This window comes from Typopeltis vanoorti, chromosome 1, assembly GCF_054136105.1.
Source record: "Typopeltis vanoorti isolate ZY-2024b chromosome 1, IOZ_Tvanoo_1.0, whole genome shotgun sequence".
Lineage (NCBI taxonomy): Eukaryota > Metazoa > Arthropoda > Arachnida > Uropygi > Thelyphonidae > Typopeltis > Typopeltis vanoorti.
Window position 1 is genome coordinate 85,021,727 of NC_143549.1, and position 27,742 is coordinate 85,049,468.

The 27,742-nt window shown below is 37.1% G+C and overlaps 1 protein-coding gene across 1 annotated transcript in view; it reads right to left on the bottom strand.

Annotated features, from left to right (window-relative positions):
• Positions 1–27,742, bottom strand: part of LOC150110169 (uncharacterized) — a 321,469-nt gene that overhangs the window by 257,298 nt on the left and 36,429 nt on the right. The window contains exon 3 of the mRNA XM_090391567.1: positions 1,327–1,413. Within this exon, the coding sequence (XP_090247693.1) occupies positions 1,327–1,413 (87 nt within the window). The remainder of the gene's footprint in view (positions 1–1,326; positions 1,414–27,742) is intronic.

The window sequence follows — 27,742 nt, forward strand, 5'->3', positions numbered from 1 at the left end:
TTTTTCTGGTATTAACGGATATTGGATTTCTTGTGTCATTCTTTTTTCTGATTGTTTTGCTATTTCTGAGTATTTTATTGAATTTTTTTTATAGTGATATTTCTTTTCATTTATATGCATTTTCTTAATAAGTCTTAAAATTTTTCACTTTTTGCATGAGAAATAATTCCGCCTAATTCACAGAAGTTAATTACAGTATTTCTTGGTTTTCTATTAATTTCATTTAGGTCTTTTCTCTTTTTGATTTCTGATATTATTTATTGAAGTTTTCTTTCAAAGCAATTTCACATCTCATTTTTTAAAGTTTATATTCAAGGTTTATTGCACTGAACTGCAGATGCATGCTTTGGTAATAAAATGAATTATTTATTAAAATAAGGATATCAATCAAATTATTATTCTTTACATTGGGAGCTATTGGTTACTTTACTGTACATTACTTGCTAATTTTACCAAACAAATTTAAAAAATTTTAAAAAACAAATTTTATCAAATATAGAGTAAAATAACAATCAGCTAAAAAATCAGATAAATTAATAGAGAAATCAACAGATCATCAATACTGCATTTCTGAAGAGTAAAAAAAAATAATAATAAATAAATAAATAAAAATAAAATATCATAAAAAAATGAGAGATCATAGGATTTAAATAAACTAATAAAATTGTAGTATGTAAATTAGTGTACATTATGTTACAACATGTATGTATACCATACAAGTAGCTGAGTGACAGGGGCCTGACAATGCTATACTAGATAGGGACATAGAATGATTAATATTCCAGAATGTGTGGTTAAGAAGTGCTATAATACTGATGATAAAACAGAAGAAAAAAAAATTTTGAGGCTGGTAGAAGTACACCAGCATACTTTGTACTGAACTGCCTAGAAAACAGAAAATAAGAACTAATCAATTTGAAAACTTGGTAAATAAAAGGCTGTCACAGAAGAAAATGTTGAAAAGTAACTACATGAAATCTTATGTCAGACCATCTTGCACAAACTTGAAGGGTATAATCGAGAAGATACTGAATGATTGTAATAAATAATCTTAACAATACTACTACTGATATGGCTGGCTTTGTGAGGAAAACATCTAGGTTTAAATGCTGATTGTGATAAGAAGAACTCTATTAGGACTTTTTTAGTCAAGGTTAGGTTAACCAGTTTCAGATGGCAATAACAGGCTCTTTCTCACAAAAATAATCTTGCACAGTATCACAAAATAAATAATTAATAAAGATTACAATCAATACATCCTTATAAGTGAAAAAAAAAAAAAAAAAGGAACTTAGAAAAGTTGACATGCGAATAGTTGTAACTTACCAAAATCATGGTTCCCAAACACTGCACAATGTACTCCACACCTGTTCAAGACAGGAATCATTTGTGCTCCCTTAGTAAAAGTGCTCACTGCAAAAACAAATGATGTTTTATATACATTTTAAAAAAATCTTTATTTTTTTTAAATGTATATATTTAATAAAAAAATTTAATATTTTTTTACATGATTTCTGTACATCTAACAATGTACAGAAATCATGTTAACCCAGGTATTTAAACCTAAATCCAAGTTTTAATCTTTTAGAACATTACAAAGGAATGATTCAACTAATAGAGAGAGAGAGAGGATGCATGTGCTCATAATTAAGTTTAATGTAATCAGAGAAATACTGTGATTGGGATGATTTTTTCTGATTGGGATGGAGCATCCTGTTTCCCCTACAGAGACAAAATGTAGGATCATCATTAGGGATAATACATACATACATACATCTTCAAGGCCCACCTTTCCTAATTAGGTTGTGGGGGCAACAGCTGCAAGAGGAACTTCCAATGGTCGCAATCCTCTGCCACCAAGCTCAGGTGTTCTGGTGGCATTCCCAAACTTGTCCACCCAAGGTTTTGGATATAACCTATCCAGCGAGTCCTTGGCCTTCCACGTGGCCTCCCACCCTCTGGCTTGGCAAAGAGGGCCTGCTGAGGGAGCCTCTCTTGTGGCATTCTGACCAGGTGCTTGTACCAACGTAACTGTGATCTCTCAACATGGAGAAGCAGCGGTTGAGTATTGAGGGATTCCTGAAATGAAGAGCTTCTGACTCTGTCAAGTCTTGTCAGCCCCGCAACCCCTCGAAGGAACCTCATTTCAGTTGCTTGGATTCGTGTCTACATTCTTTCGGTCATTACCCAACTCTCATGACCATAGGTGAGGATGGGGACATATTGAAGACAGACAGCTTTGCCTTCTGGCTTAACTCCCATTTCAATACTATCGAATGGCCAAGCTCCAGCAATATTGAGCTTGCTAAGCCAATTCGAGGGTCTAGCTCTACATCCCACTTTCCATCATTTGTGAATATGGACAAAAGGTATTTAAACTTCTCCACCTGCCTCATTGGGAACCAATAGAGTGCACTAGGATGGTTGTCTTGATACCACAAATGTTTCAGTTTTGGCCACACTGATCTTCATTCCAACGTCTGCACAAACAGCTACAAACCTATCCAGGGTCTGCTGGAGGTCATCTGTGGAAGAGCTAAGCAGAACTAGGTCATCTGCAAAAAGCAGATGTCCAATGCTACATCTTCCAATTCTGACACACACACACTCACTGCCTCGGCTGTGCCTATCAATCCAGTCCATAAATATTATGAAAAGGAGGGGTGACAGAACACACCCTTGGCGCAGGCCAACAAAGACTGTGAAAGGTTCAAACTTTGTGCTGCTTACCCTGACACAAAACTCTGGGCATTCATACAGGAATTTGATGGCAGCTAATAGTTGGCCACCCACTCCATACTCCTGTACTACTTGCCAAAGCTTATCCCGAGGAACCCGGTCATATGCCTTCTCCAAGTCCATAAAACATGTGTAGACATTCTTGGCATATTCCCAAGATTTCTCAAAGACTTGCCTTAAAGTGAAGATCTGGTCAGTTGTGCTTCTACCAGGACGAAAGCCACATTGTTCATTCCTGGAACTTTGACTCAACTATGCTCCTGCACCGTCTTTCCAAGCACTTAGCACACATTTTCCCAGGCAGGCTGAGCAGAGAGATGCTACGATAGTTACTGCAATCCTTCTGGTCTCCCATCAGTGCCATTGCATTGGTGCTCGCCCAGATATCCAAGCATCCTGACACACTCGAGTCAGCTAGAGAACACCGTCTCGATTTAAGGCTTTTAGCATTTTGGGCCGAATTTAATCATCACCAGCAGCCTTGCCCGATTTTAGCGATTTTATTGCTAAATGGACCTCTTCTGCTGTGAGACTAGTCATTGCCCCAATCTGCACCTCTTGGATGTCCACAACTGCTGGGCCACCCGGGTTAAGAAGGCTCTCAAAGTATTTCCTCCATCTGTGGAGGATGTCCTTCTCGGTTGTTAAAAGTGCACTATCAGAGGCCTTAATTGCCCTTGCTGTGCACGATTTCCTCCCTCGAAGGCAGCAGATGGTCTGCCAGAATACTTTGTTTGCATTTGCATAGGATGAGTCTAATCTTTCTCCAAAGGATTCCCAAGCCTTCTGCTTTGCTGTCTTTACTGCCTCAGCAGCAGCTTTTCGTGCCTCAGCATACTGCAAATGCATCTCAGGTGACCTGAACCTAAGTCATGTTGGGTAGGACTCCTTTTTTGCCCGGACAGTTATTTGGACTTCTTGGTTCCACCAAGGTGTCCTTTTCTCACTGCCAGTTGCCACAGCATGAGAGTGCAGAGGCAGTGACAGCTGTTCTGAACAGCTTCCACTCCTCCTCAACATCTGCAGTATGCTTGGGAATCTCTTTGAACCTGGAGCAAATGTCATTTGCAAAATTCTTCCTCACAGCCTCATTTTCCAATATCTCCCATTTCATGCGGTATAGCTGCTTAGGCCTACCAGCGTTGACGGTAGCATCTGGTTTCTGAAGCCGTAGAGTGCACACAACAAGGTGGTGGTCAGTTGACAGTTCTGCCCCTCTTCTCACATGAACGTCCAACACTGAGGAAAATAGGTCTGCTGAGACTGTAAAGAAGTCAATCAGACCTTTGTTCTAGTGTATCCCTGTACCAGGTATACTTATGGATTTCTCAGTGCTGGAAGAAGGTATTCATTATGGACAAGCTGTTAGTACAGCAGAAGTCCAATAATTTCAACCCATTCGCGTTAAGGTCAGGGGCACCGTTCCTCCCAACCACACCCCCTCCATGTCTGGTCATCTGTTCCAACATGTGCATTGAAGTCACCTATTAGCAGGACTGATTCCATGTCTGCCACCCTGTCAAAAGCAGCATCCACTTCCTCTAGGTATTCTGACTCCAGATTAGGTGCATAGGCTTGCACCACAGCCAAATCATGGTTTTTCATCTGAAGTCTTAACACACACATACCCTTCTCCCCCCCCCAATGGGATCCACTCAGCAACACAGTCTGACAGCTGGGGACTTGTGAGTATCCCCACACCTGCCTGAGCAGACATTGTCGGGCTCACACCAGAGTAGTAGAGCTTCCACCCCTTATCCAGGTCGACAGTTCCAGAGCCTCTCCTCTTGGCCGAAGAAAGCCCGACTAAGTCTAGTGGGTAGCACTTGGCTTCCTCGACCGGTTCCAACTCCTTCCCTGTCAGAGAGAAGATGTTCCAGTTGCCTAACGCCATAGTCTGGTGCCATTGTCGTTTCCATCCTTTTGCAGAACCATTTCTTTGCACTGCCCCTAAACACTTCCCCAAACGGGTAGCAAGCCCATTGATGGAGTTTCCTCTAGCAGAGTGCTGAGGAGTGGTGTCTAAGGGAGACTGTAACATTTTTCAAATGGGTCCCTCTGCCTAAAACCCGAATGCGTCCCTTGGCAACCCGCGCGACGGACGATGCAGTATGAACATTTTTTGATGGCCTGATCATGTTACAGTGTTTGATAATGTCCTGTTAGCACAAGACGAAATGACAGCAAAATAGGAAAGATTCCCCTCGAATACTCTAATAGCATTCGGGAGAAGGAGCAAGAAGAGAAGAAAGAAAGAAGCAAGGGAGGAAGAGGAGGGATACCAGTCTACAGATAATATAACAGATGTATATTACATGAAGTAAGGTATGGTCCAGCATCAGGTACCTTGGGTTTGCTATGCCCGTACTCACTAAAGTGAGCCCCTGAGGTTATTTGGGATAATACAATCTCATAGGATAATATTTGGGATAATACAATATTTAGGGATAATACAATCTTAAAATTATAAAAGCACAAACAAAAACATACAAAATAAAAAGAGGAAAAAAGTTAGACTAAAAGCTAAAAGTCCTAAGAGGGACACTCTTATGGGTTCCGTTGGCTAGCTTTAGCTGTGGAGCAGGAGGCACAAGAACTGAAGGTTTCTCAAATCTTAGGAAGTTTAACACAAGTGAAATTTCTTTAATTTTATGACTGTGTTAAATCTGCTGCTGAATCTAAAATGAATTCTTTCACATTTGCATTTGTTGTGGTGAAGTATAGTAGTTTTGTTTTAGCATTTGATTCTGTGTAAGATGAAAAACAGAGTTTTTTCTGTTTTCATAGTGAAGAATTTATGGAGACGCCACACACACACACACATTAGAATAATTACTTTACTTAACATTAAGCAAGTAACAACAGACGTTTTGATTTCTGTATGGAGGTCATCACCAAAACATACATATGTACAACATACAAGCTACATGACACTGCACTATACAAAAGTAAAATGAATCTAAATGTTTGTTAATGATTTATCTTAGACTGACTTCTGGTGAGGAAAAATAAATAAACGGAACTACATTAAACAATTTCTCAAGTCCTTTCGTATTGAGATTTTCTTCTTTTGGAGTTGTTCTGGTTGCTACATGGGTGGAAGATAGGTCCTCCACATTCTTGGAATAATTAATCCATCATTTTTGTTCAGATTGGGATGATGTTTTAGCATTTCAAAAGCTTCTTTGAATTTTCTTTCAAACCAGGTTTTGATGCGATGTAGGGACGTTTTGCCTTTCCAGTCAATTCTGTGAAATTTTGGAGTGCATGGTCTGACAGGCCTGTTTTATCCATAGTGGAGGTATTTAATGTGCCGTTTGTGTTCATCTTTTCTGATTGGGATGGTGCTTCCTGTTTCCCCTATGTAAGGTAGGTTACAGGTGCATTGAATTTTGTAAATGCCTGGGTTGGCAAGGTATGGAAGAGAATCTTTCAAGGAGCTAAGTAAATTTCTTAATTTTGCAAGGGGTTTGAAGATTGTCTTAATATTGTATTTAAGTAGTGTTCTATGTATTTTTTTCTGAAATGCCCCTAATGTAGGGTATGGCTATGGCATTCTTGAAAATTTTTTTTTGCTTTTAATGGGATTTTTATGGAGGATGTTGTGAACTGTTTTTCTATTATAGCCATTTTTTAAAAATGCTTGGTTAATAATTTCAAATTCGTGGTTCAGAGCTTGTTCATTGAAGCAAATTGTTAGGGCTCTGTGTTTGAGGACTGATAACGCCTAGTTTTTGTATTGGATGGTAATATGAATTTTTATGTATGTTTTGGCCTGTATGTGTACGTTTGCGGTAGACAGTGAAGAAGAGGCAGCCTGAGAGAAGACGTGTGACAAGTGTGTCTAAAAAAACAAGAGAGTTGTTGTTTTTGATTTTCAATGGTGAATTGGATATGTTTGTGTTGTTTGTTCAGGTGGCTTGGGAATGTATTTAATATTTCGCAGCCATGGGGCCAAATAGCAAAAATATCATCAACATATCTGAGCCAGACTTTGGGCATTAGGCTGCCTGAATCTAGAACTCATTGCTCAAAGTCTTCCATGTAGCTGACTAATAAATCTTCATCTTTGAGTGTGATGTTTCTTATCTTGTCTAATCTTGCATAATTAAGTCAGCATTTTGCAATAAAAATCAGAGCTATCAAGCTATAAATCCTGATATTTGGGATATTCTGGAGAGGATTACAGACGACTCGGCAAAGCACATGTTACTTAAGAACAAAGAAAGACTCATAGCGAAGTTTCAAGCACTAAAACAACAAGAAAGCAACAGACAATCCGGATACCATATCCAGAGGAACAGCGATTTACAAACCAATGATACAAGGAGCAGCCATTCACCTACGAGCGAAGTTAGGGGCAACCAACCACCAACAGACCATGGCCAAGTGATCAACAAATCCAGCGACAACCTTAATGCAGGGGAACTCTCACTTCTGGAGAAAGGCCTGAACTATGCCATTGCACCAAGGTCAGTTAACAAATTTGGTTTTATTTATCACACTGAAAGAGATCTAAAATCCCTGCCCTCCAATTTAGCCAACCAAATATGAATGGAAACAACTAAGTTGCAACCTAACCAGAACAGATAAATTGGTCCTTAAATCCTTCAAAAACAACCCGGACATCGTGATTACCAAAGGAGATAAAAATAATGCTACTGTTGTCCTTGATCGGACAGCATACCTGGAAAAAATGAACCAATTGCTATTCAATCACTGATTCTGATTTTCCCTTTCGGTCGTTTCCGACCGTAGGTGACTTTGTAGGCATTGCCCACAAAGTATTCCTGGTGAGATTTTTACAGGGTAGTTCACAATTGCTTTCCCCAACCCCCCAATTTTATATAGGGTCGAGACTGGCATATGGCTGGGATGTATTCATTACTGTAATCCATGTGTGTTCACGGGGTCGGATTTCCTGTTCTGGGGAATGAAAAATCAAAGTTTCTGAGTGAAAAGACCCCCTACCTCGTATGAGACCGGTGTTAAGTCGGAAGACTTAACATTATTATCGCTCATATAGGAAAAATAATAATTTATCAGAAATAAAGGAACTTGTGTAAAATAGTAATTTAGTCTCATATAATTTTATTTAGTATTGTGAAATTTCATTGTTTAAAATTTTGTAGTTGCTTGGTCAGAATTAGTATATGAACAACTAACCATTTGCTGGACAAAAGTAAAACAAAGAAATAAGCTAAATCTGAAACGGCCAACTTCAGTATATCTGTTATGTAGCATGGTGCCTCCCACCCCCCCACTTTCTACCGTAAAGTTATGAGAGTTTTGAGAAGATTCCACGAGTGGCGCTAAGTGCAGCAAGACGTAAGGAACATATGACGCATGCGTGGATGACGACAGAGAGAAACGGCGCGTTGCCTTAGAATTTAGTGTTCTGAAATATGAATTTTTTGAAGTGTTTATTTAACTGTGTGTACAAGAGTTTAATGATTTATGTAAGATTTTAATTGAACGATTGACTAAGTTTTTCTAAATTTATTGTATGATTTATCAGTGTAATTAAATTGTTTTGTTTTATTATGAATCTTGTCTTGCCTGTATCTAGAACTACTGCACTTGCTCATAAAGTACAACAAACCACACAAAGGCAGGAAACAGCTTAATTTAAGGTCACGATTGCAAGTTATAAATTTTAGCTGAGAAGAGTAAATGCTGACTGGTTTCTAACTCCTTGGTCATATTTTTCAGTATATCCTAGGATTCAGAGTGGCGCAGCTCACACAAATAAATTTTCTCTGAGTTTGAAGAGGGAGATAGAACCAGAGCTGAGACAAAGAAATTGGCATCTGCCATTTGCAATTCTTTGTCTCACAAGACCTCAGTTTCACTCTTATCAGAGATATGGCCAGAAGTGTATTTAGAGATAAGAAAGGTATATTAAAGAAAAGTCGACACGACAAAAATGGCGCAGCTGACAGGATTTAATTTAATTGAGAAATATATATAGAAACTATTAAATGAAGTGGGCAAGTTGTAGGTCTAGACAGGCAAGAGTGAACTTTGAAAATTTTGAACTTAAATCTAAGAATTTGTGACTGGTAAATCATTATTATGGCACTCAGTACTAGCACTAGCATGGATGATACCGAGTTTTTCAGAATGGTGAATCCACTACAGGTATTCCCGCAATTCTCGGGTGAGGACAGTGAGGATGTATTGGCATTTTTTGCCCACATCGAGAAACTAAGTAAGTTGGCAAATTGGTCTGTCTGATCTTCAGTTGCTAATCTTACTTAGGAGTAAGTTGGTGGGAAAAGCAAAAACCTTCCTATATTCCTCCCCGATTCTGAAGGAAACTCTAGAATATGATAAGTTTAAGGAAACATTAATGTCACAATTTTCGAGACTGAGGAGTATTGGACCAAATCTTTGGAAACTACAGGGGAGTGCTCAGAAGGACAAATAAAGCGTAACAGACTATTATAATCGTCTGCTGACCCTAGCAAATAGTCTCAGTGTATCCAGTGAAGATAAGTCGCACCTAGACTGGGCAGTTCTTCTACAGTTCAAACAAGGATTAAGACCAGAGTTAAGGGAAACTGCATATAAGAAAAGGCTGACTAACCTAGAGGAATGCTATAAGGCTGTGAAAGAAAAGGAGCAAATGCTGGGAGACATTTTTCCTGCATCTAAATTAATACAGGTTAATGTGGTTAAAGAAAGTAGTAATTCGGGAAATAATGATCATTTAGAAAAGGGGCAAAAAGGGAAAAGGAAGCATATGGAAAACAAGGGAATAATGACAAACATAAGTCCAAACTAAGGGCTGATTGTGATGAGTGTCCTGTAGCAGAGCTTAATCAGATTAGTAGAGAGGAAGTTAGTTCTATGATAAAAAGTGAGGTGGAACGATCACAGAAGCCTGTGATGGATCGTCTCGATGCTGTGTTGCAACAGTTGGTGATCTGTTCAGTTAAATCCACAGAGCCTCCTTTCATGCATGCAGACAAGATTAAAGAAACTACAAGAGCAGAGGTTGAACAACAAAATCAGCCTTTGTTAAGCAGAATTGATGACATGATGAAAAAATTTGAAACAATGACTGAACAAGGACCCAATGTTTGTAGATCCCAGAATCAATATAGTCAAGGAAATCTTAGAGAAACCCCTAGATGTTTTAAGTGTAATAGGATGGGGCACATTGCGAGATACTTTTTTTCTAATAGAAGGCCTTCATGGAAAAATAACAGAGGATCAAATTTAGGGTATGTGAAAAGTAATAATAAGAAAAGAAATAAAGGTTATAAGAGTGAAAGAGAATCAAAATTGAAAGTTAAGGGCATGATACAAGGGTCATATTGCGACGTACTGTTAGATACAGGTTGCCAAGTCTCAGTAATTTCTGGAAAGTACTTCCAGCAGATAAGATCACGCATATGGCGGGGGATTCGAAATCTCCATGAACCCATCAGGCTAACAAGAGTATCGTCGTCCTCAGTATATATAGACAAGAAGGTTAGGTTGAAACTATATCTGCCAGAATTTAACATGTGGGTTTGGCAGGAATTGCTGGTTCTCCTTAAAACATCCCTTACACAATTTCAGGTAGTTTTAGGAACTGACTTCCTAGAGAGGTATAAGTTCTCTTGTAATCTCTCCAGAAATGAGATATGTCTCATGGGAAGGAAACAGTTTAGTAGAGAGAGTCACGGAGACAAAATTAGGAATATTAATGCGAGATCACATAAAGAAAGAATGCAGGGAAAGGGTAATCTCATACAGAAGAATGAAGGATGTGAAATTGTAGGAAATAATCAGAATGAATCTCAAATTATGCCAATGGCTGAGGTAAATTGTATAATTGAGACAAAACAAAATTCGAGTGTTGGAGTAGAAAATGAACAAGACAAAACAGAGGAAAATTTAGGGCAGAGTGGTCCAAGAACCATCGAAGTAAATTTTATATGTAATAGATCTAGAAGTTTCTATACCATATGAAGGAAGAGACCCCCCCCCCGGAGAATGTGCAGGAATAAGCATGAAAGAACAAACAAAAAAAACATTCTTTTGAAAAAAATTTTCAAAAAAAAAAAATTTTTTTTTGAAAAATTTTTTTTGTGAGGGATGATGCCTTTGTTAAGTCGGAAGACTTAACATTATTATCGCTCATATAGGAAAAATAATAATTTATCAGAAATAAAGGAACTTGTGTAAAATAGTAATTTGTCTCATAATTTTATTTAGTATTGTGAAATTTCATTGTTTAAAATTTTGTAGTTGCTTAGTCGGAATTAGTATGTGAACAACTAACCATTTGCTGGACAAAAGTAAAACAAAGAAATAAGCTAAATCTGAAACGGCCAACTTCAGTATATCTGTTATGTAGCATGGTGCCTTCCCCCCACTTTCCACCGTAAAGTTACGAGAGTTTCAAGAAGATTCCACGAGTGGCGCTAAGTGCAGCGAGACGTAAGAAACATATGACGCATGCGTGGATGACGACAGAGAGAAACGACACGTGGTTTAAAAAGCAGAGGTAACACTACGAACGAGGCTTTTTTTTGATGTTTTCCTGCTGCTGATTCCTGTGCCACGGAAGTCCGACTGGTATGGAGCCTCCATGTGGGTTTCCTTTGTTAGTGGAGGATACGACCGAATGAAAAAGAAAAACTACCAGTCGGAGACAAAAAGCCCAGCAGATTCAAATGGTGGAAAACAACTGAAGAATTCCATTCATATAAGGGGTATATCTAGTAGAAGTCCTATGGAAGTGAAGAAATACGACCATTCAAGGCAATAGTCTGATGTAAAATCTGAAGCGGCCTAAGTAGAAAATGCTGCAAACTGGTAAGGTGAACTTTATGTCTACTACTTAGAGAATTAAATTAGAAGATTTGAATTGTGTGCTGAGAGACATTCCTTGAACTGTAGCTGATTATTTTGAAAGAGAATATGTTAATGACTCATAAATGTGTTTGAAAGAAAATTAATTAAGTTTTGTTCAGGTTTAGGAAAGAGATAAATGTGTTAATTGAATAGGACCGTTAAGGGGAAATCTTGAATGGAATCTTATGTGTAATTAAGAGAGAGATGAGACTAAGTGACTAAACCTTAGGATTTAGTGTTCTGAAATATGAATTTTTTGAAGAGTGTTTATTTAACTATGTGTACAAGAGTTTAATGATTTATGTAAGATTTTAATTGAATGATTGACTAAGCTTTTCTAAATGTATTGTATGATTTATCAGTGTAATTAAATTGTTTTGTTTTATTATGAATCTTGTCTTGCCTGTATCTAGAACTGCTGCACTTGCTCATAAAGTACAACGAACCACACAAAGACGGGAAACAGCTTAATTTAAGGTCACGATTGCAAGTTATAAATTTTAGCTGAGAAGAGTAAACGCTGACTGGTTTCTAACTCCTTGGTCATATTTTTCAGTATATCCTAGGATTCAGAGTGGCGCAGCTCACACAAATAAATTTTCTCTGAGTTTGAAGAGGGAGATAGAACCAGAGCTGAGACAAAGAAATTGGCATCCGCCATTTGCAATTCTTTGTCTCACAAGACCTCAGTTTCACTATTATCAGAGATACGGCCAGAAGTGTATTTAGAGATAAGAAAGTATTTTAAAGAAAAGTCGACACGACACCGGCTAACTCACCTTTAGTTGAAAGAGGCCACAACATATACCAAATGGTGAATTACAACCCTACAAACTGCATCAAAAAGAAAACAACAGAATTCATCAAATCGGTGATCACATGGCTAGAGGAAACAACTACAAAACTTATACCACATTATGCTGATGCTCCCAGAATTTACAGCTTGCCAAAAATACACAAAACAAACATCCCACTATGACCGATGGTTGAAAGGATCGACAGCCCTAATTATCACTTAGCCAAGAAATTAGCTGCCACACTCAAGGAGTTGATAGGTCATTCCTACATAAAAAATACACAACACTTCATAAACAAGATTAGAAACATCACACTCAATGACGAAGATTTATTAGTTAGCTTTGACATAACTGCCCTTTTCACTAATGTCCCAATCAATGATACTATTCTTCTCTTACAAAACATATTTCTTGCCAAGATCATGGCCCTCTTTGCCCACATACTCCACTCCTGGGCAAAATTATTTTTACCTACAAAAAGAAGGTACAGCCATGGGCTTCCCACCCCAATAAGCTAACTTTTCCGTGGAAGACTTCGAGTAACAAGCTCTAGATTTGGGCAGCCTAAAGCCCAAAGTCTGGCTCAGATATGTTGATGATATTTTCACCATTTGGCCCCACAGCTGCAAAACATTAAATACATTCCTAAGACACCTGAACAAACAACATAAACATATCCAATTCACCATCGAAATCGAAAACAACAACTCTCTTCCTTTTCAAGACATGCTCACCACACATTTTCCCTCAGGCTGCCTCTCCATCACTGTCTACTGCAAACCTACACATACAGGCCAATACATACATAAAAATTCATATGACCATCCAACACAAAAACTAGGAGTCATCAGTACCCTCAAACACAGAGCCCTAACAATTTGCTTCAATGAACAAGCTCTGAACCACGAATTTGAAATTATTAACCAAGCATTTGTAAAAAAATGCTATAATAAAAAAACAATTCACAACATCCTCCATAAAATTCCCATTAAAAGTAAAAAAAAAAAAAAAATTACAAGAATGCCATAGCCACCCTACATTAGGGGCATTTCAGAAAAAATACATAGAACACTACTTAAATACAACATTAAAATAACCTTCAAACTCCTGGCAAAATTCAGAAATTTACTTAGCTCTTCTGAAGATTCTCTTCCATACCTTGCCCACCCAGGAGTTTACAAAATTCACTGTACCTGTAACCTACCTTACATAGGGGAAACAGGATGCACCATCCCAATCAGAAAAGATGAACACAATTACCAAATTAAACACCTCCACTATGAGTAAAACAGGCCTATCAGACCATGCACTCCAAACATTCCAAAGAACTTAATTATTACTAAATCACTTAAGGAAATTGAACAACATAGATATGAATATAAATTAAATTACACTTTAATAAATATTTCCGATATTTCGGCAACGTCACATTGCCACCTTCATGAAAAAATATGAGGCCGACAGATGAAAAAAAAAAAAAAAATTCGAAAAATTAAAAAAGAACTCTACCGTCAATCCAAAACTTGCTACCAACATCGTAATCAACTTTTCTTCAGTCACCCTGAAGCACTCAACGCGCTTTCACGTGGCCACAACTTCACCATTGCTCCCAGAAAAATACCTAGTGAGGAGATAATGATCCAGATCGAACGCAGAATCTGCCTTCCACATCGATTCGCCGACATTGTAAGACTGGATGTAGGTTGTGTAATCTCCAAAGCAAGACCACCAAAAACCAACATATCCAACAAGAAATATAAAGCTCTGCAGGAAATGAGGAATAATAAAGAATTAGTTATCAACAAAGCGGATAAGGGAAATGCAACTGTAGTACTTAACCAAAAGGACTACACAGGTAAGCTTAATGCTCTTCTATTAGATCGGGCTACTTACCTCCCTATCGAATACAATCCCACCAACTCACAAATTAGAAAACTACACAGGCTCCTTAAGAAAGTCCCTTCTTGGCCTGTAGAAGTTACCAACAGATTAAAGCCATTTAACTCTATACCCCCCCCCCATATTTACGGACTCCCAAAAATACATAAAGAAAATGTGCCATTACGTCCCATAGTGGATGGCATTGATTCCCTCACATACATATTAGCTAAACATTTGGCCAAAGAGCTCACACACTATACTGGCAACACACCATCACATATAAAAAACTCAGCCCACTTCAAAGCCAGTATAGAAAACCTTACACTCCAACATACTGACATAATGGTCAGCTTCGACGTCTCCTCCTTATTCACAAACGTCCCACTCAAGGAAACTTGGTGGAGAGGATCTGCAGGGTTGCAGAAATTGGTTGATAGGCAGAAAAGGGGTGATGTGACTGAGACATTCAAATTACTGAAGGGGTTTCTATAAGATTAATTCAGAGGATATTTTTGAGAACAGGACTGGTGGTGGTGGGAGGACTAGGGGCCATACATGGAAACTGGGCAAAAGTGTGGTTAGCAGAGGGTGTTATAGAGCTAGGTTTTTTACTTGGAGAGTGGTAAATGAGTGGAATAAGCTGCCAGAGTCTGTTGTGGGTGCCATGACTGTGAATGAGTTCAAGGCAAAGTATGATAGATACTGCGTGAATGTTGAATAGTTGTTCTTGACATGATATTAGGGCCTCCTCGATGAGTCTAAGGACTCCTTGAAGTTGCCCGTAATAATAATAATATACATGTCTGCGCTTACAGAACAATATACTAGTATGCCCAGTTTCTTTATAATAATGATTATCCAAAACGTTTTGAACAGACCTTGTAATCTATGTTGTTCAATTTCCTTAAGTGATTTAGTAATGCATAACCAACGTATAAGCCTGTCTACGAGAATTCCAAAGAACATTTGAAAGAAAATTCAAAGACGCTGGTGAAATACTGAAACATCATCCAAATCTGAACAAAAAAGGATTAATTATTCCAAGAATGTGGAGGAACTTTGTTCAACCCATATAGCAACCAGAACAACCCAAGACAGAAGAAAATCTCAATATGAAAGGTCTTTAGAAATTGTTTAATGAAGTTCTATTTTTTTTCTCACCAGAGGTCAGGCTAGGATAAATGATTAACAAACATTTAATTCATTTTACTTTTGTATAGTGCAGTATCATGTAGCTTGTATCTTGTACATATGTATGTTTTCCTGATGATGACCTCAATACTGAGGTCGAAACATCAAATGTTACTTTCATAATGATAAAATAATTATTCTAACATATGTGTTGTTTCTCCATAATTCTTCACTATGTAACCATCATGTAACCTTAAAAGAAAGAATATTTTTCTGTTTGATTCTGTGCAGGGCATTCACCAAGGCATGGTCAACTAGACCTGACTGACCATAGTTACAGCAGCAGTCAGCAGATGTATTTCTTGTGTTCTTCAAGGCAGATCCCCCAGTTTGACCATAATTTGATAAGCTGTAAGATCAAAGAATCTTGTAAACACCTGGAGAGGAGCGAGAGAGAGAGTAGATAAAGGCAGATGAAATTTGAAAGCAGTGCACAGATTATATTTCTTTAAAGTTCCAGTTAATTTTTCTGAAGTATCCTGGATATATGAAACAGTAACAGCATTTCGGTAATCTGTATGTTGAGAAAGAGGTAAAAAGGTGGGAAGAACAATTTTGTGATCTTTGATCTTTTTTTGGCAGTATAGCAAATGGACAGGAAGGTCTGGCAAATAAAGCAGAGTTCAGTTGTAAGGAACTGGTTGGAACAGAGGTTGGAGCCTTTACCCTTGTCAACTGAAAATTGTTCAGTTTGCAAAGGCTTTAATAACATCATATTGTTGAGATGGGGGGGGGGGGTGATGGGAAGTTTATATATATATCTACCTGTATGGGTGGGTTCTCTGTAAATTGAAACAGAAAATGCAAGCTACTGTTTTTTTATTATTTTATTTATTTATTTATTTTTATTGTAAAGTGAACCGGATTCTGGGATGCTAATTGTTGAGGTAGAGGAGGAAAGAGACTAGTGTATTTGAGCCATGTGGCCAAATAGAAAACAAGTCATCAATATATCTTAGCCAATTAGTGGACTTAAGAATGGCAGCATCAAGAGCATGTTTTTCAAATGTTCCATATCGAAATTTGCTGGGGGATGGGAAGTTAAGCCCATAACTGCACTTTCTATCTGTTTATATCTCATGTCTTTCCAAGTGAATCAACCAGTAAGAATGGCAAAACTGAAAAAATCAGTGATGTCAAGGATAAAGCATTTTTCAGTACAGTTAAAGTATTCACAAGGGGGGGGGGGATATTTGTAAATAAACAGGTGATATTTAAGCTCACCATGATATCATCATTATTTAACACTAAATTTTGGATTAAAGATTTAAAATGAGTTGAATTTTTTATATAAGATGAAGTACCAGGAAGTGGGGCTAAAAATTTAGTTAACTGTTTGGTTAGCTTAAAAGGCGGGGCAGGGGGAGAAAAATCAACTTCCAGTCTAACTTTTTCCGCTTATTGTGTTGTGTGTTTTTGTGCATGCTTTTACAATTTTAAGATTGTATCCATGATGATGCCTCTGTGACAGACAAAATATAGGATCTATTACACTTGTGTTTAATTATTAATTTATTAATTCCATTAAGCCTAATTATGAGTGTAAACTAGCACTAAGCCTAAATGCTCATTTGTTAATTCTATAGGGTGCATGCACAACAATCACAAATTTCTTTTAAACAAACAGAATATTATCTAAATACCACATTTATCAAGGCTAATGATATTTATTTAGTTTTCTACTTGCATCTTTTTTGCATAATTCTGTATACATGAAGAAGTCCTTTATACTGAAAACATTAAGATACATCAGCAAATTCCTGTTATGTATCCTCAAGGAGTTTACAAGATACTATGACAGTACTACATGAAAACTTTACATGATTACTAATTCCCTACAGACAATTTTCCTCCAAATGAGTCTGTTATCCTACCAGAAATTCAATATCATATCTTATATTTTAGTCTTCTAAAGTTCTTACTGCATCGATCCATCTGCATCTTTCCCCTGCAATGCTAACATCAAAAACTTAGAATAGGAAGAGGAAGTTTTGTTAAAATTTCCTCTTCCCATTATGAGCAGAGATTATCTCTGTTCACACATAACTGAATGCTAACAATGTCAGATATTTTCCTAATACCTTCCATTTTTAGTATGATTTTGCCAGTCAAGTCTGTTCGCTTCCCTTTCTCAGAACTCTTATATCTTGTGGTATCAGTCTTTGATCAAGTGTTTTATTTCTAATACAGCTCTCAGATTGGTCAAAACACTACTTTAGTGTTTTGATCAATTACTCTCTTATTCAAAATCTAAATTTATCCACCTGACTTCCTACCATTTGCTAATTCTATTGCATATTTCCACATTTACCGTCTTCATTAAAAATTGTACTTAGAGGGATGAAATGTTTTACTTCCTCCATACATTTCCTTCCCATTCGCGGTGCAGGTGCTGTTTTCAATGTCCTGCCTATTTTAACTGTGTTAACATAGAGCATGATGTTAATATATAAATTTTTTTATATAGATCTTATGTTTCTTAAAATACTAAGAATAATAAGACTCTTATGATTCTTATTGTTCTTAGGATTCCCTAACTTCAGTTTAGTTAAGGAATCATCCTGCAGAAGTACTGGATTTATTTAAGATTATAAAACCATCAGCACAAAGTAAACAGCTGAGATTAACAGCTCCAATTTTGATATCAGGCCACTTTCCCTCATAACGTGATACATACAAATGAGGAATAACAGTGGATGGCAAAAATTTAAAAGATCACTGATGTCAAGAATAATGCATTTTCAGTAAATTTAAAGTAACAGAAAGGGTGACATTGGTAAATAAAAAGGCCATTTTACGCCACTTTCCCCCATAACATGATTCAACAGATGATAAATAACAACGGAGATAACATTCACCTCTGTTTCATTTCTCGTAAATCTCGATATTTGAGCATTTCTGGATGAATATGATCTACTTTAATTACGATTCAGATACAATCTGACTTAGAATTCAAATATCACTCAACATAATGCCATGTTTACAATACATAACTGTAGTTTTTTAAACATCTTTTCTCTTGACACTCTGTCATATGCCTTTTCCAAATCTAGAAAACTTAAATACAGATCCTTGTTATATTCTCATGATTTCTCAAATATTTGTCTTAAAATGAAAATCGAATTCTGACAGCCCTTATTCAACATGAACCAAGCTTGTTCTTCTCCATATTTCTCTTCCACATCGTATGCTTAATGCTCACCTGGAGCACTTAGTTGGGAAATTCTTCTATAACTCTCACGTTACTTTTATTTCTCCTTCTACAGATTGATACTATAAGAGCCCTTACTCTAAACATCTGGAATTCAGCCTTCTGACCATGTTTTCTGAATTACGGGGTATACAGGCCTCGTAAATCACCATATTTTAGCATTTCTGGATGAATATGATCTACTTCAGCTGTATCTCCACATTTCAAATTGAGAGCTTTTCTACCTCAAGTAATGATATGTACTACTGATTGCATTCCTCTTGAATATTTTATACCACCATTCTGTCACATTTGATATCATTTAAGAACCTTTCAAAGTAATTATAAATCCAAATATCTAGGATATCTTTATCTTCAGTTTTCATGTCACCTTTATCATCTCTGATTCCTTTTCCAGTACTCTCAGTCTTGGTTTTTTTCAATAATTTCTATGTTTCTGTCATTTTTCTGATATTTATCTTCTAGAGAAGTCTTACCCATACTTATGCTTAGCAATTTTAACAACTTTAGAAGGGAAAATATTTCCATCGCATAAAGGAGGCTCCAAGAATGAGATAGCAAATTACAGACTAATCAGCATCTTAAGAAGGTTGCCAAAGTATTGGAGAAGTTGGTTAAAAGAAAACTCCAGGAAATAGATAAGAATAGGATACTATACTATATTGGAAGGGGGGGGGCATGGTTTGTGAAGGGTACGTCAAATCTCAGTAACTTATTCACTTTTAATATCAAGGTGGTAGCTGAGTTGGCATAGAATTATAATACATAAACTGCAGCAAATGGGGATGGATATGAAGTTGGCAATGTGGATAACAGGGTGATTTGTGAAGAAATGCCAGACAGTAGTTTATTCAGTAGAGTCCAGTAGAAGGCCTGTAACTAGTGGTGTGCCACAAGACTCCATATTTGGGCAGCTACTATTTTACTGGTACTTTAATGGTATAGGAAATTATGTGAGGTGAAATCAGTTTGTTTGTCAATTACACAAAACTGAGTTGAGCAACAGTCAACATAGATGATGTCGAAATTTTGCAGGATGATTTAAACAGACTGGGAATATGGGCAATGAAGAATGGCTATCAGTTCAATATGGCAAGCAATAAGGTTATGTATTTTGAAGTGAAAAGATTACTAGATGTGTACCATATTGATGGAAGTGTACTTCAGGAAACTGATGAAGTCAGGTATCTGGGGATGATGGTGGATAGAGAGTTGAAGAGTTTAGAGGGCATATTGCAAAGTGCTAAAACAGCTTATCACATTACTTGGTTACTGAAAAACCTTCTGACAAGCAGAGATAAGCAGGTTATTACACTTCTCTATAAGACCTTGATGAGACCCTATATGGACTATTGTGCATAGATCTGGTCACCCAGGTTTCTTGGAAACATGGAAGAGGTTGAGAGGATTCACAGGCAATTGACAAAAATGATGGTAGATCTATGGAATCAATTATATATTTAGTTTAATCCTTTATCCAAGTGTAAGAAAACAACATTTGCACCTGAAGTATTTGCACATGTCCTAGTATCCCATCATGCAAACACGTATAATGCTATGCATTAAGGGAAGGGTCACTACCCAGACCAGTTTCGAATTTTATTGAGGTCTCATCAGTGGGAGCTAGATCCAGAGGTGGTGATACTAAGGTAGAAGTAATGGAGAAGTCATATTTCCATATACGAGTTGCCAAAAGGTGTCACACCTTATTATTAAAATTCTCTGGATTAGAGATAAGTTGATGGAAGTTTTTTTTGACTTGGCTATGCTACCAATTATATATTTAGTTTCATCCTTTATCCAAGTGTAAGCAAACAAAGTTTGTGTCTGAAGAATTTTCAGTGCTGGGGTAACTCATGGCAATGGTGGAATAACTTCTCATCACTTGCCTTCCATCAACTTATCTCTAATCCAGAGAATTTTAATAATAAGGTGCGACGCCTTTTGGCAACTTGTATATGGAAATATGACTTCTCCATTACTTCCACCTTGGTATCACTACCTCTGGGTCTCACAATGATGAGACCTCAATAAAGGTCGAAACCAGTCTGGATAGTGACCCTTCCCTTAATGCATAGCATTATACATGTCCGCAAGGAGGTGTGCTTTGCATTGTGGGATACTAAGGCCACGAGTTGCCCCCCAGTCCTGAAAATACTTCAGGCGCAAACCTTGTTTGCTTACACTTGGATAAAGGATTAAACCAAATATATAACTGGGTAGCATAGCCAAGTGAAAAATATTCCATCAAGGTCTATGGAACGTTTTTATGATTGAAGATTTCTGGGTTACAGAAATTGATTGAAAGGCAAAAAAGGTAATATGATTGAGATACACAAATTATTGAAAGGTTTTAGAAGACTGATACAGAAGTTTTTCAGAACAGGTTGGGTGAAGGAGAACTAGGCAACATCTCTGGAAATTTAGCAAAAGTTTGGTTAGCAAGGGGTGTGAAGACTAGAAGTTTTGCTTGGAGAGTGGTGAAAGAGTGGAACAGGTTGCCAGAATCTGTTGTAGGTGCCATGTCAGTGAATGAGTTCAAAATGAAGTATGACAGATATTGCATTTGAATGTTAGATAGTGCATAACAATGTTTATGGTCTCACCCAATGAGTCTACAGACAGAGCTGCCTACATAATAATAAATTTTAAACACTGCTTTGATTTCTTACAATGATTAAAGGGTTTCCTTGATATTTGCTGAGAATGAGAATCTATTATGCTAAACACTACAAGTTGAAAGACAATCATTCCGATTTAAATTTGAACAGTATAATAGGGCCTTAAAACTTTCTTTGTGAGACTTTCACATTTAAACTACTTTTATTAATTAGGCAAATGTCATTCCAGTGAATACAGTGTTTTGTCTTAATACAATTGTGTGAGAACTAACTTTTGAGGTTAAAGATACTCAACATAGTACTGATGCATACCACTTTTTTTTTCTCCCCACAGACCAGACAGTCTGTTCAAAGTATGTTAAAATATACTCTCAAGGAATGTGAAAAACATGAGCTAGAGAGAGAGAGAAGCAAAAGTTTTGTAGGCAGCAAAAAAATTAGAAATCTTGATGACTGGAAAATATGTACAAGTATCATGTGAATCTGCAATATTCAACTAATACTTATATATCAGAACTCTATATTCTATGGTGGTATATTTGGGCATAGAATTGTATAGGTCCAATATCCATTGACTATAACAATGATTATAACCATATGATTCCATTAATGATTTAACTGTGAGAATACTTTTTGCTGTAAAGATGAAAGAGGGGGAACAAATGTTATATGCTCCCAATGTTACAGGCTGATGGGATATCGGCATACATGCTAAAAGAATGCTCAGTTCAATGGGTGTCTACAACTCTATGCTTAGACTGAGATTCTTTTTTTCCTGAGTAATTTCTCAGGAGTAGAAAAGAATGTATGATAACACTGGCCAACAAAAAAAAAATTTTTTTCTGCTAATTATGATCTGACTTGTTTGAATACCAGATCTTTGTTTTACTAATTATGTAATTAGTGCCTTCTTGTTAGTGGTATTGGACTTTCATCCACCAAAACCAGAGAAGGTTGTATTCATTACAGTAATAATTAGAGCGGTTTCAGTATCTTTCCACCACTCTAGCTATCACTTGTACCTTAATTGCTTGCCATCTTGTTTCTTGAGTACTGACATTGTCTGCATGTTTTTCAGGTTGTAATCAACTCTTACAGGAACAGGTCTTTTGCTCCTGTGGCAGAGTTGACAGTCTCTTATGAAGCTATGGCCTTAAGAGAGAAGAAGACAGGAAAGATGAAGTGAGTGGTCTGTCCTGAAGGAGATGGGGGGGGGGTTGAATAATTATAGATCATATAGGATTTTTCTATTTAATTTTACTTTTAAGGGACTCTCTCCAGTTTTGAGGGACAGTTTCCCAAAAGTAGATTCTGGCAACTCAATGGACTAGACAGTTTTGTCTTTTTTTTATTTGTTTGGTGTTTTCCCTTACTGTGAATGTTTTTGCCTATGTTATATAATTTTATTTTAAGTTATTTTAATTTATTTTTATATTTTTAGTTTTTATTTTGATTTTTATTAATTTAATTATTCAATTAATTATTTATTTAATGAATATTTAATCCTTAATTTCGGTATAGGATAATGATAACTAGCTTTTCTTCTCTGCATCCAGAGAGTTGCTCAGAAGTTGGTTATTTGGGAATTTTGAATAATTATTTTCATTCCCATACCTCTGCATTAACATTGGTTATTAGGTGTATGTCAGAGGCTTGGGGAAAACACTTCTCTAAAAGTGATAGAGATATTGGTGTGCTTGTTAGCCTGGTTAACATATGCTCTGGTGGCATTATTTAAGAGTATAGTACCATAGGCTTTAAGTAAATAATGAACCTAAGAGGTTGATTAAACCTGAGCATGGGGGCCAGGCTAACATAAAGATATGTTTAGGATTAAATTATAATCAATTTTAAAAGTGAGAATTTGGGGATAAAAAAAATAATAATGATAATATTAAAAAAAAAAAAAAAGGTTGTGGCTATTTTGTTTACTTTTCTTGGAATTGATCATGGGAGTTTCAGAATGATGCTGCCTTCAGATAGGTAGCATAATGCAGGAGGGGAACTCCATCTTTTCCTGAAAAGATTTGGTCCCAGTTCTGCTAACTGTAGTCTCAGGTAGTTTTTGATTGATGCTCTTGAACTTCTTTTAATATCCTCTATTGTTTTCTTTTGTTTTTGATATGTTACAATATTCCTAATTTTCCAAATGTGATATTTAATTTCAATTAGTAGGTAGAGCAGTTAATTTTTCAAGCTTCCTTTCCCTGGTAGGTCTTGAAGGTATAGTGCTTGTTCCTTCCTGAGTGTGGGTATGTTGAAGGTGCTGCTTACATTAGCCCATATTTGTGTTGCCACTGCGCATTCATAGAACAGGTGTTCTTGGGTTTCTTGTAGGATGCAAAAGGCACAATTTGCACTTTGAAGTATTCTCCATTTCAGGAGTTTTGCATTTACTGGTAAGATGTTGTGTAACATCCTCCAGTAAAAATTGTGTCTGGATGGGTAGGTGTACTTGAAGTAACAGTGTTTCCATTTTTCCTTTTCTTGGGGGAGTGTGTCTGTTGGAATGTTGCTAATTGCCTGTAATATGTCCTCTTTTTTTAGTTCTTGAAGGTGCTGTTTGTTCTTCTTTGTGGTGATAATTCTTGCTTGTATAGATATGGTTCTGTAGTATTCTGATGAAATTTTTGCCTTTTAACCACTGTGGGTTTGGCCTGTGAACATTTTGTACTTTACTCCTAGCCAGTACTGGCACATTTCATGGGAAGGGTGTGCAGTTTGCATAATCTTAATTACCTGCATAATTTTCTCTACTGAAAGCATGTCTTTTATTCTTGGGATGTTCAGCCCCCCTTGTTCCTTTCTTTGGGCCAATTTATCTTTACTGACCTTTGCCTTTTTGTTGTTCCAGAAAAAGCTGTAGATAATGTCTTCCAGTCTTTTAGTTTGTAGTTTGCTGAGTGGAAATGGAGTTGTGTGGTATTTTATCAAGGGGATCATTAACTGTTTGATGATCTGTGCTTTTCCAGTGGCAGTTAGGAGTACAGATTGCCAGGTTTCTTTTATACAGATGATTTTCTTAATTAATTCTTCTTCGTTTTCAAGTTGGCCTAGGTGGTTGAAAGGAATTCCTAGTATGGTGATTGGTGATGGATGTTGTGTTGCACCAGCTCCTAATACTTTTATTTTTGTTTTTGATTTGTTAATCTGAGATCCTGTTATTCTGTTGTACTTTTCTGTTTTCTGGAAGAGAGTTTTAAGGGCAGTATTGTTGGTTATGATGCAAGTGACATTATCAGCATGTAGAACACATTTTATTTCATGTTTCTTTGTTGGTGTTATAAATCCTCTAATTTCTGAGTTCTGTCTGATCATTTTTGCAAGCAACTCAATTTGTGTTACATATAAAGCTGGTGAAGCAGGGCAGCCTTGCCTTACACCTTGCATTATGTTGATGTCTTCAGAGAGGTTACCATTGATGCATATTTTGCTAATTATATTCTTGTATAGACAGTTTATCATACGTTGGAAGTGTGGGCCATAGTTATGTGCTGTTAGGGTTGCTGTTAAGAGTTCATGTTTAACTCTGTCAAAAGCTTTGCTTTGGTCAAGGGAAACCAATGTTGCATTTATTTTTTTTTCTTGAGTGTACTGGATGATATCTCTGATTAAACTAGTTGTCTGGAAGGTGTGTCTGCCTGGTATAGCACAGGTTTGATTTGTGTGTATTATTGTTTTTAGTGTTGGGCTCAGTCTGTTGGTTATTATTTTGGCTAATATTTTGTAGTCAGTGTTCAGTAAGGTGATAGGCCTCCAATTGCTGACCTGCAATATGTCTGTCTTAGGCTTTGGGATTAGGGTTATAATTTCTGTGAAGGTGCTAATTCACCATCTTTGATGAGTGTGTTGTAGACTTGTGTCAGGATAGGAGCTAGATTGTTTTTAAATGTTTTGTAAAAGGTACTCCCAAGTCCATCTGAGCCTGGTGATTTATTTACTTTCAGTGTGGAGACTGCCTGCTTTACTTCTGTTTCTGTAATTTCTCTTTCCAAGTCCTCTCTGTCTTCTTGTGGTATCTTAGGTAGGTTACTGATTATTTCCTCCCATTCCTTTTTGTTTGATTGTTTTGTGGCATGTAGTTCTCTGTAGTAAGTTGTGAAGATTTTACTTATTTCTTTAGAATCTGTAACTGTTAAGCCTAGGTGCTGTATTTCCTCTATTGCCTGTTCCTGTTGTTGTTTTTTAATTTGGTTGTAGAAGAGCTTAGTGAATTTTATCTCTGCTGTTATGTTGGTCAACCTGCTTTTTAACTGTAGGGTGTTTAGTTGTGTTTGTTTGATTCTTTCTATTTCTGATTCATACTTTTTGATCAGGTCCTTCATTCTGGGCATGTTGTGGTTGTTTGAGCCGGATTTTAGTATATTGATTTTCTTGTAGAGTGTGGAGGTCATCTGTCTTTGTTCTTTCTTTTTGTTTTTTTCCCATTCCATTATTATTGTACGACATTTTCCCTTTAGGTTTTCCCACACTTCCATTAGTGGTCTTTGAGTTCTGCTTTGTTCTGTTTTTACTGTTTCCCAGTTTGCAGATACAGTCTCTTCCAGCGTTGCTAATAGATCTGGCTCTTTCATTAGAAATGGGTTCATGCGCCAGAATCCAGGCCCATGATTTGGTGGTTTGTAATTTATGTTGATGATTACCATCATGTGGTCTGATAGATTTTTACTGTTATTTACTGAGACTGTATCTGTTGAGTCTAGGAGGTGATGTATATTTTTACTGAGGTAAAGCCTGTCTATTCTTGTGGATACTCTTCCATTGGTCCAAGTGGGTGGCGGTTGGGTTGTATTTAGGATTTTGTGTGGTTCTTCCAGGCTGTATTTCACACATAGAGTGTTTAAGTCGGTTCTGCCTTGTCTTCCTCTATGGGTGTTGCCTCCTATTTTATCCGATTCATCTGTTAAGCAGTTGAAGTCACCTCCAAATATGTGCTCATGGGACCCTTCCATGTGTCAAGGTTCTTAAAGAAAAGTGATCTTTGGTGTCCATTGTTGGGTGCATATATATTTGTGAAGTTTACTCTTTGGTTTCCCAGTTTGGTTATTACTGATATTATTCTTCCTTCTTGGTCTCGTGTGCTGGAGATGGTTTTTCCTGGAAAGTTTGCTGCCAGGATTATGGCTGTTCCCCTGGCAATATTGCTTCCTCCACTCCAGTACACTGTGATGTTGTTTATTTTCTCCATTTTCTTGATTTCTGCGAGTTTGGTGATATGGGTTTCCCGAAGGAAAAGCACATGGATGCCTTTTATTTTCATTTGGTTGATTATTTCCCCTTGTTTTTGTGGAGTTATGCAGCCCCTTGTGTTTAGGATGCCTATTCTGAGAAGTGTTCTAACCATTGTTGAGTTTTAGGGGTTTTTTTTTTCCTATTTTGATCTGGTTCCTTTTCCTTTCACTTTCCTGCTATTTTCTTTGGTCTTTTCATTGACAGTAGTGGAGTTGCTATGACATACTGTTTCAAAAGGCATATCTAGAATGTCAATTTCTACTATATTTTCTCTGTTTGTTGGGCACTTCTTTTGCCTGTGATCTTTTGTTTCTGAAAAGGTTTCTGTTGTACTATTAGTTTTAGTGTCATCCTTGGTTTCTTGGTTTGAAGGTTGGTTCTGTGTTGCTCTATTCTGTGTCTTTGTATGGTGAACCGGGGTTGCTTTTGGGTTTGGGCATGCCTCTGTTCTGCTTTTAGTTGTATTATTCTGTTTTGAGGCTTCTCTTGGCTTGCTCTTGATCGAGCTAATCTGTACCTTGGGAGTAGTTGATGAGTTGGACTGTGGGGTAGGCAGTGATTGTGTTCCACTGCTCCTCTTGGTTTTGATTTTATCATCAAGTGGGATACTTCCCCTTTTTTCTCCATCAGTGTCATTGTCTTCAATTGATTCCGGAATTATTAGCTGCTTAGGGGTATTTCTAACATTTCCTACTGTAGGATTCACCTTATCTTCACTTTCTCTGGTATTTGTTATTGGCATCCCTTCTTCTGAATTTGGTTGTTGGTCTGATTCTTTGCATTGTGTGGTAGTGTTTGTAGTTTTAGAAGGTGCTGGAGGGTTTGGGGTTGCTGAGTGTTTTGCATTTCCCTGTATTGAAAAATTGTCACATTCTCTTTCTGAGTTACAGTGATGATCTTGCATCTGTGTTTTTGAGATTTCCTGACTTGTGGTTGTCTCTGTTTTCTCATTTTCTGTAGGTGGGTGTGTAGTACTTCTTGTATCTTTTCCAATTAGTGTCTCCAGTGTTGAAACACTTGTTGTTGGGGTTGAATTTGGTTTGCCATTTTCAATTTTGTTATCTCTGGGTGTCTCTTTTCCTGTTATGTTTGCCTGAGGTGTGCTAAAATTCTTTTTATTCACGGTGGTTGATTTCTTGCTGATTGCATCAGCAAATGTTTGGATTTGGCACTGATATGCCCTATGGTCTTGAGTGCCACATTTCCAGCATGGGGCAGTG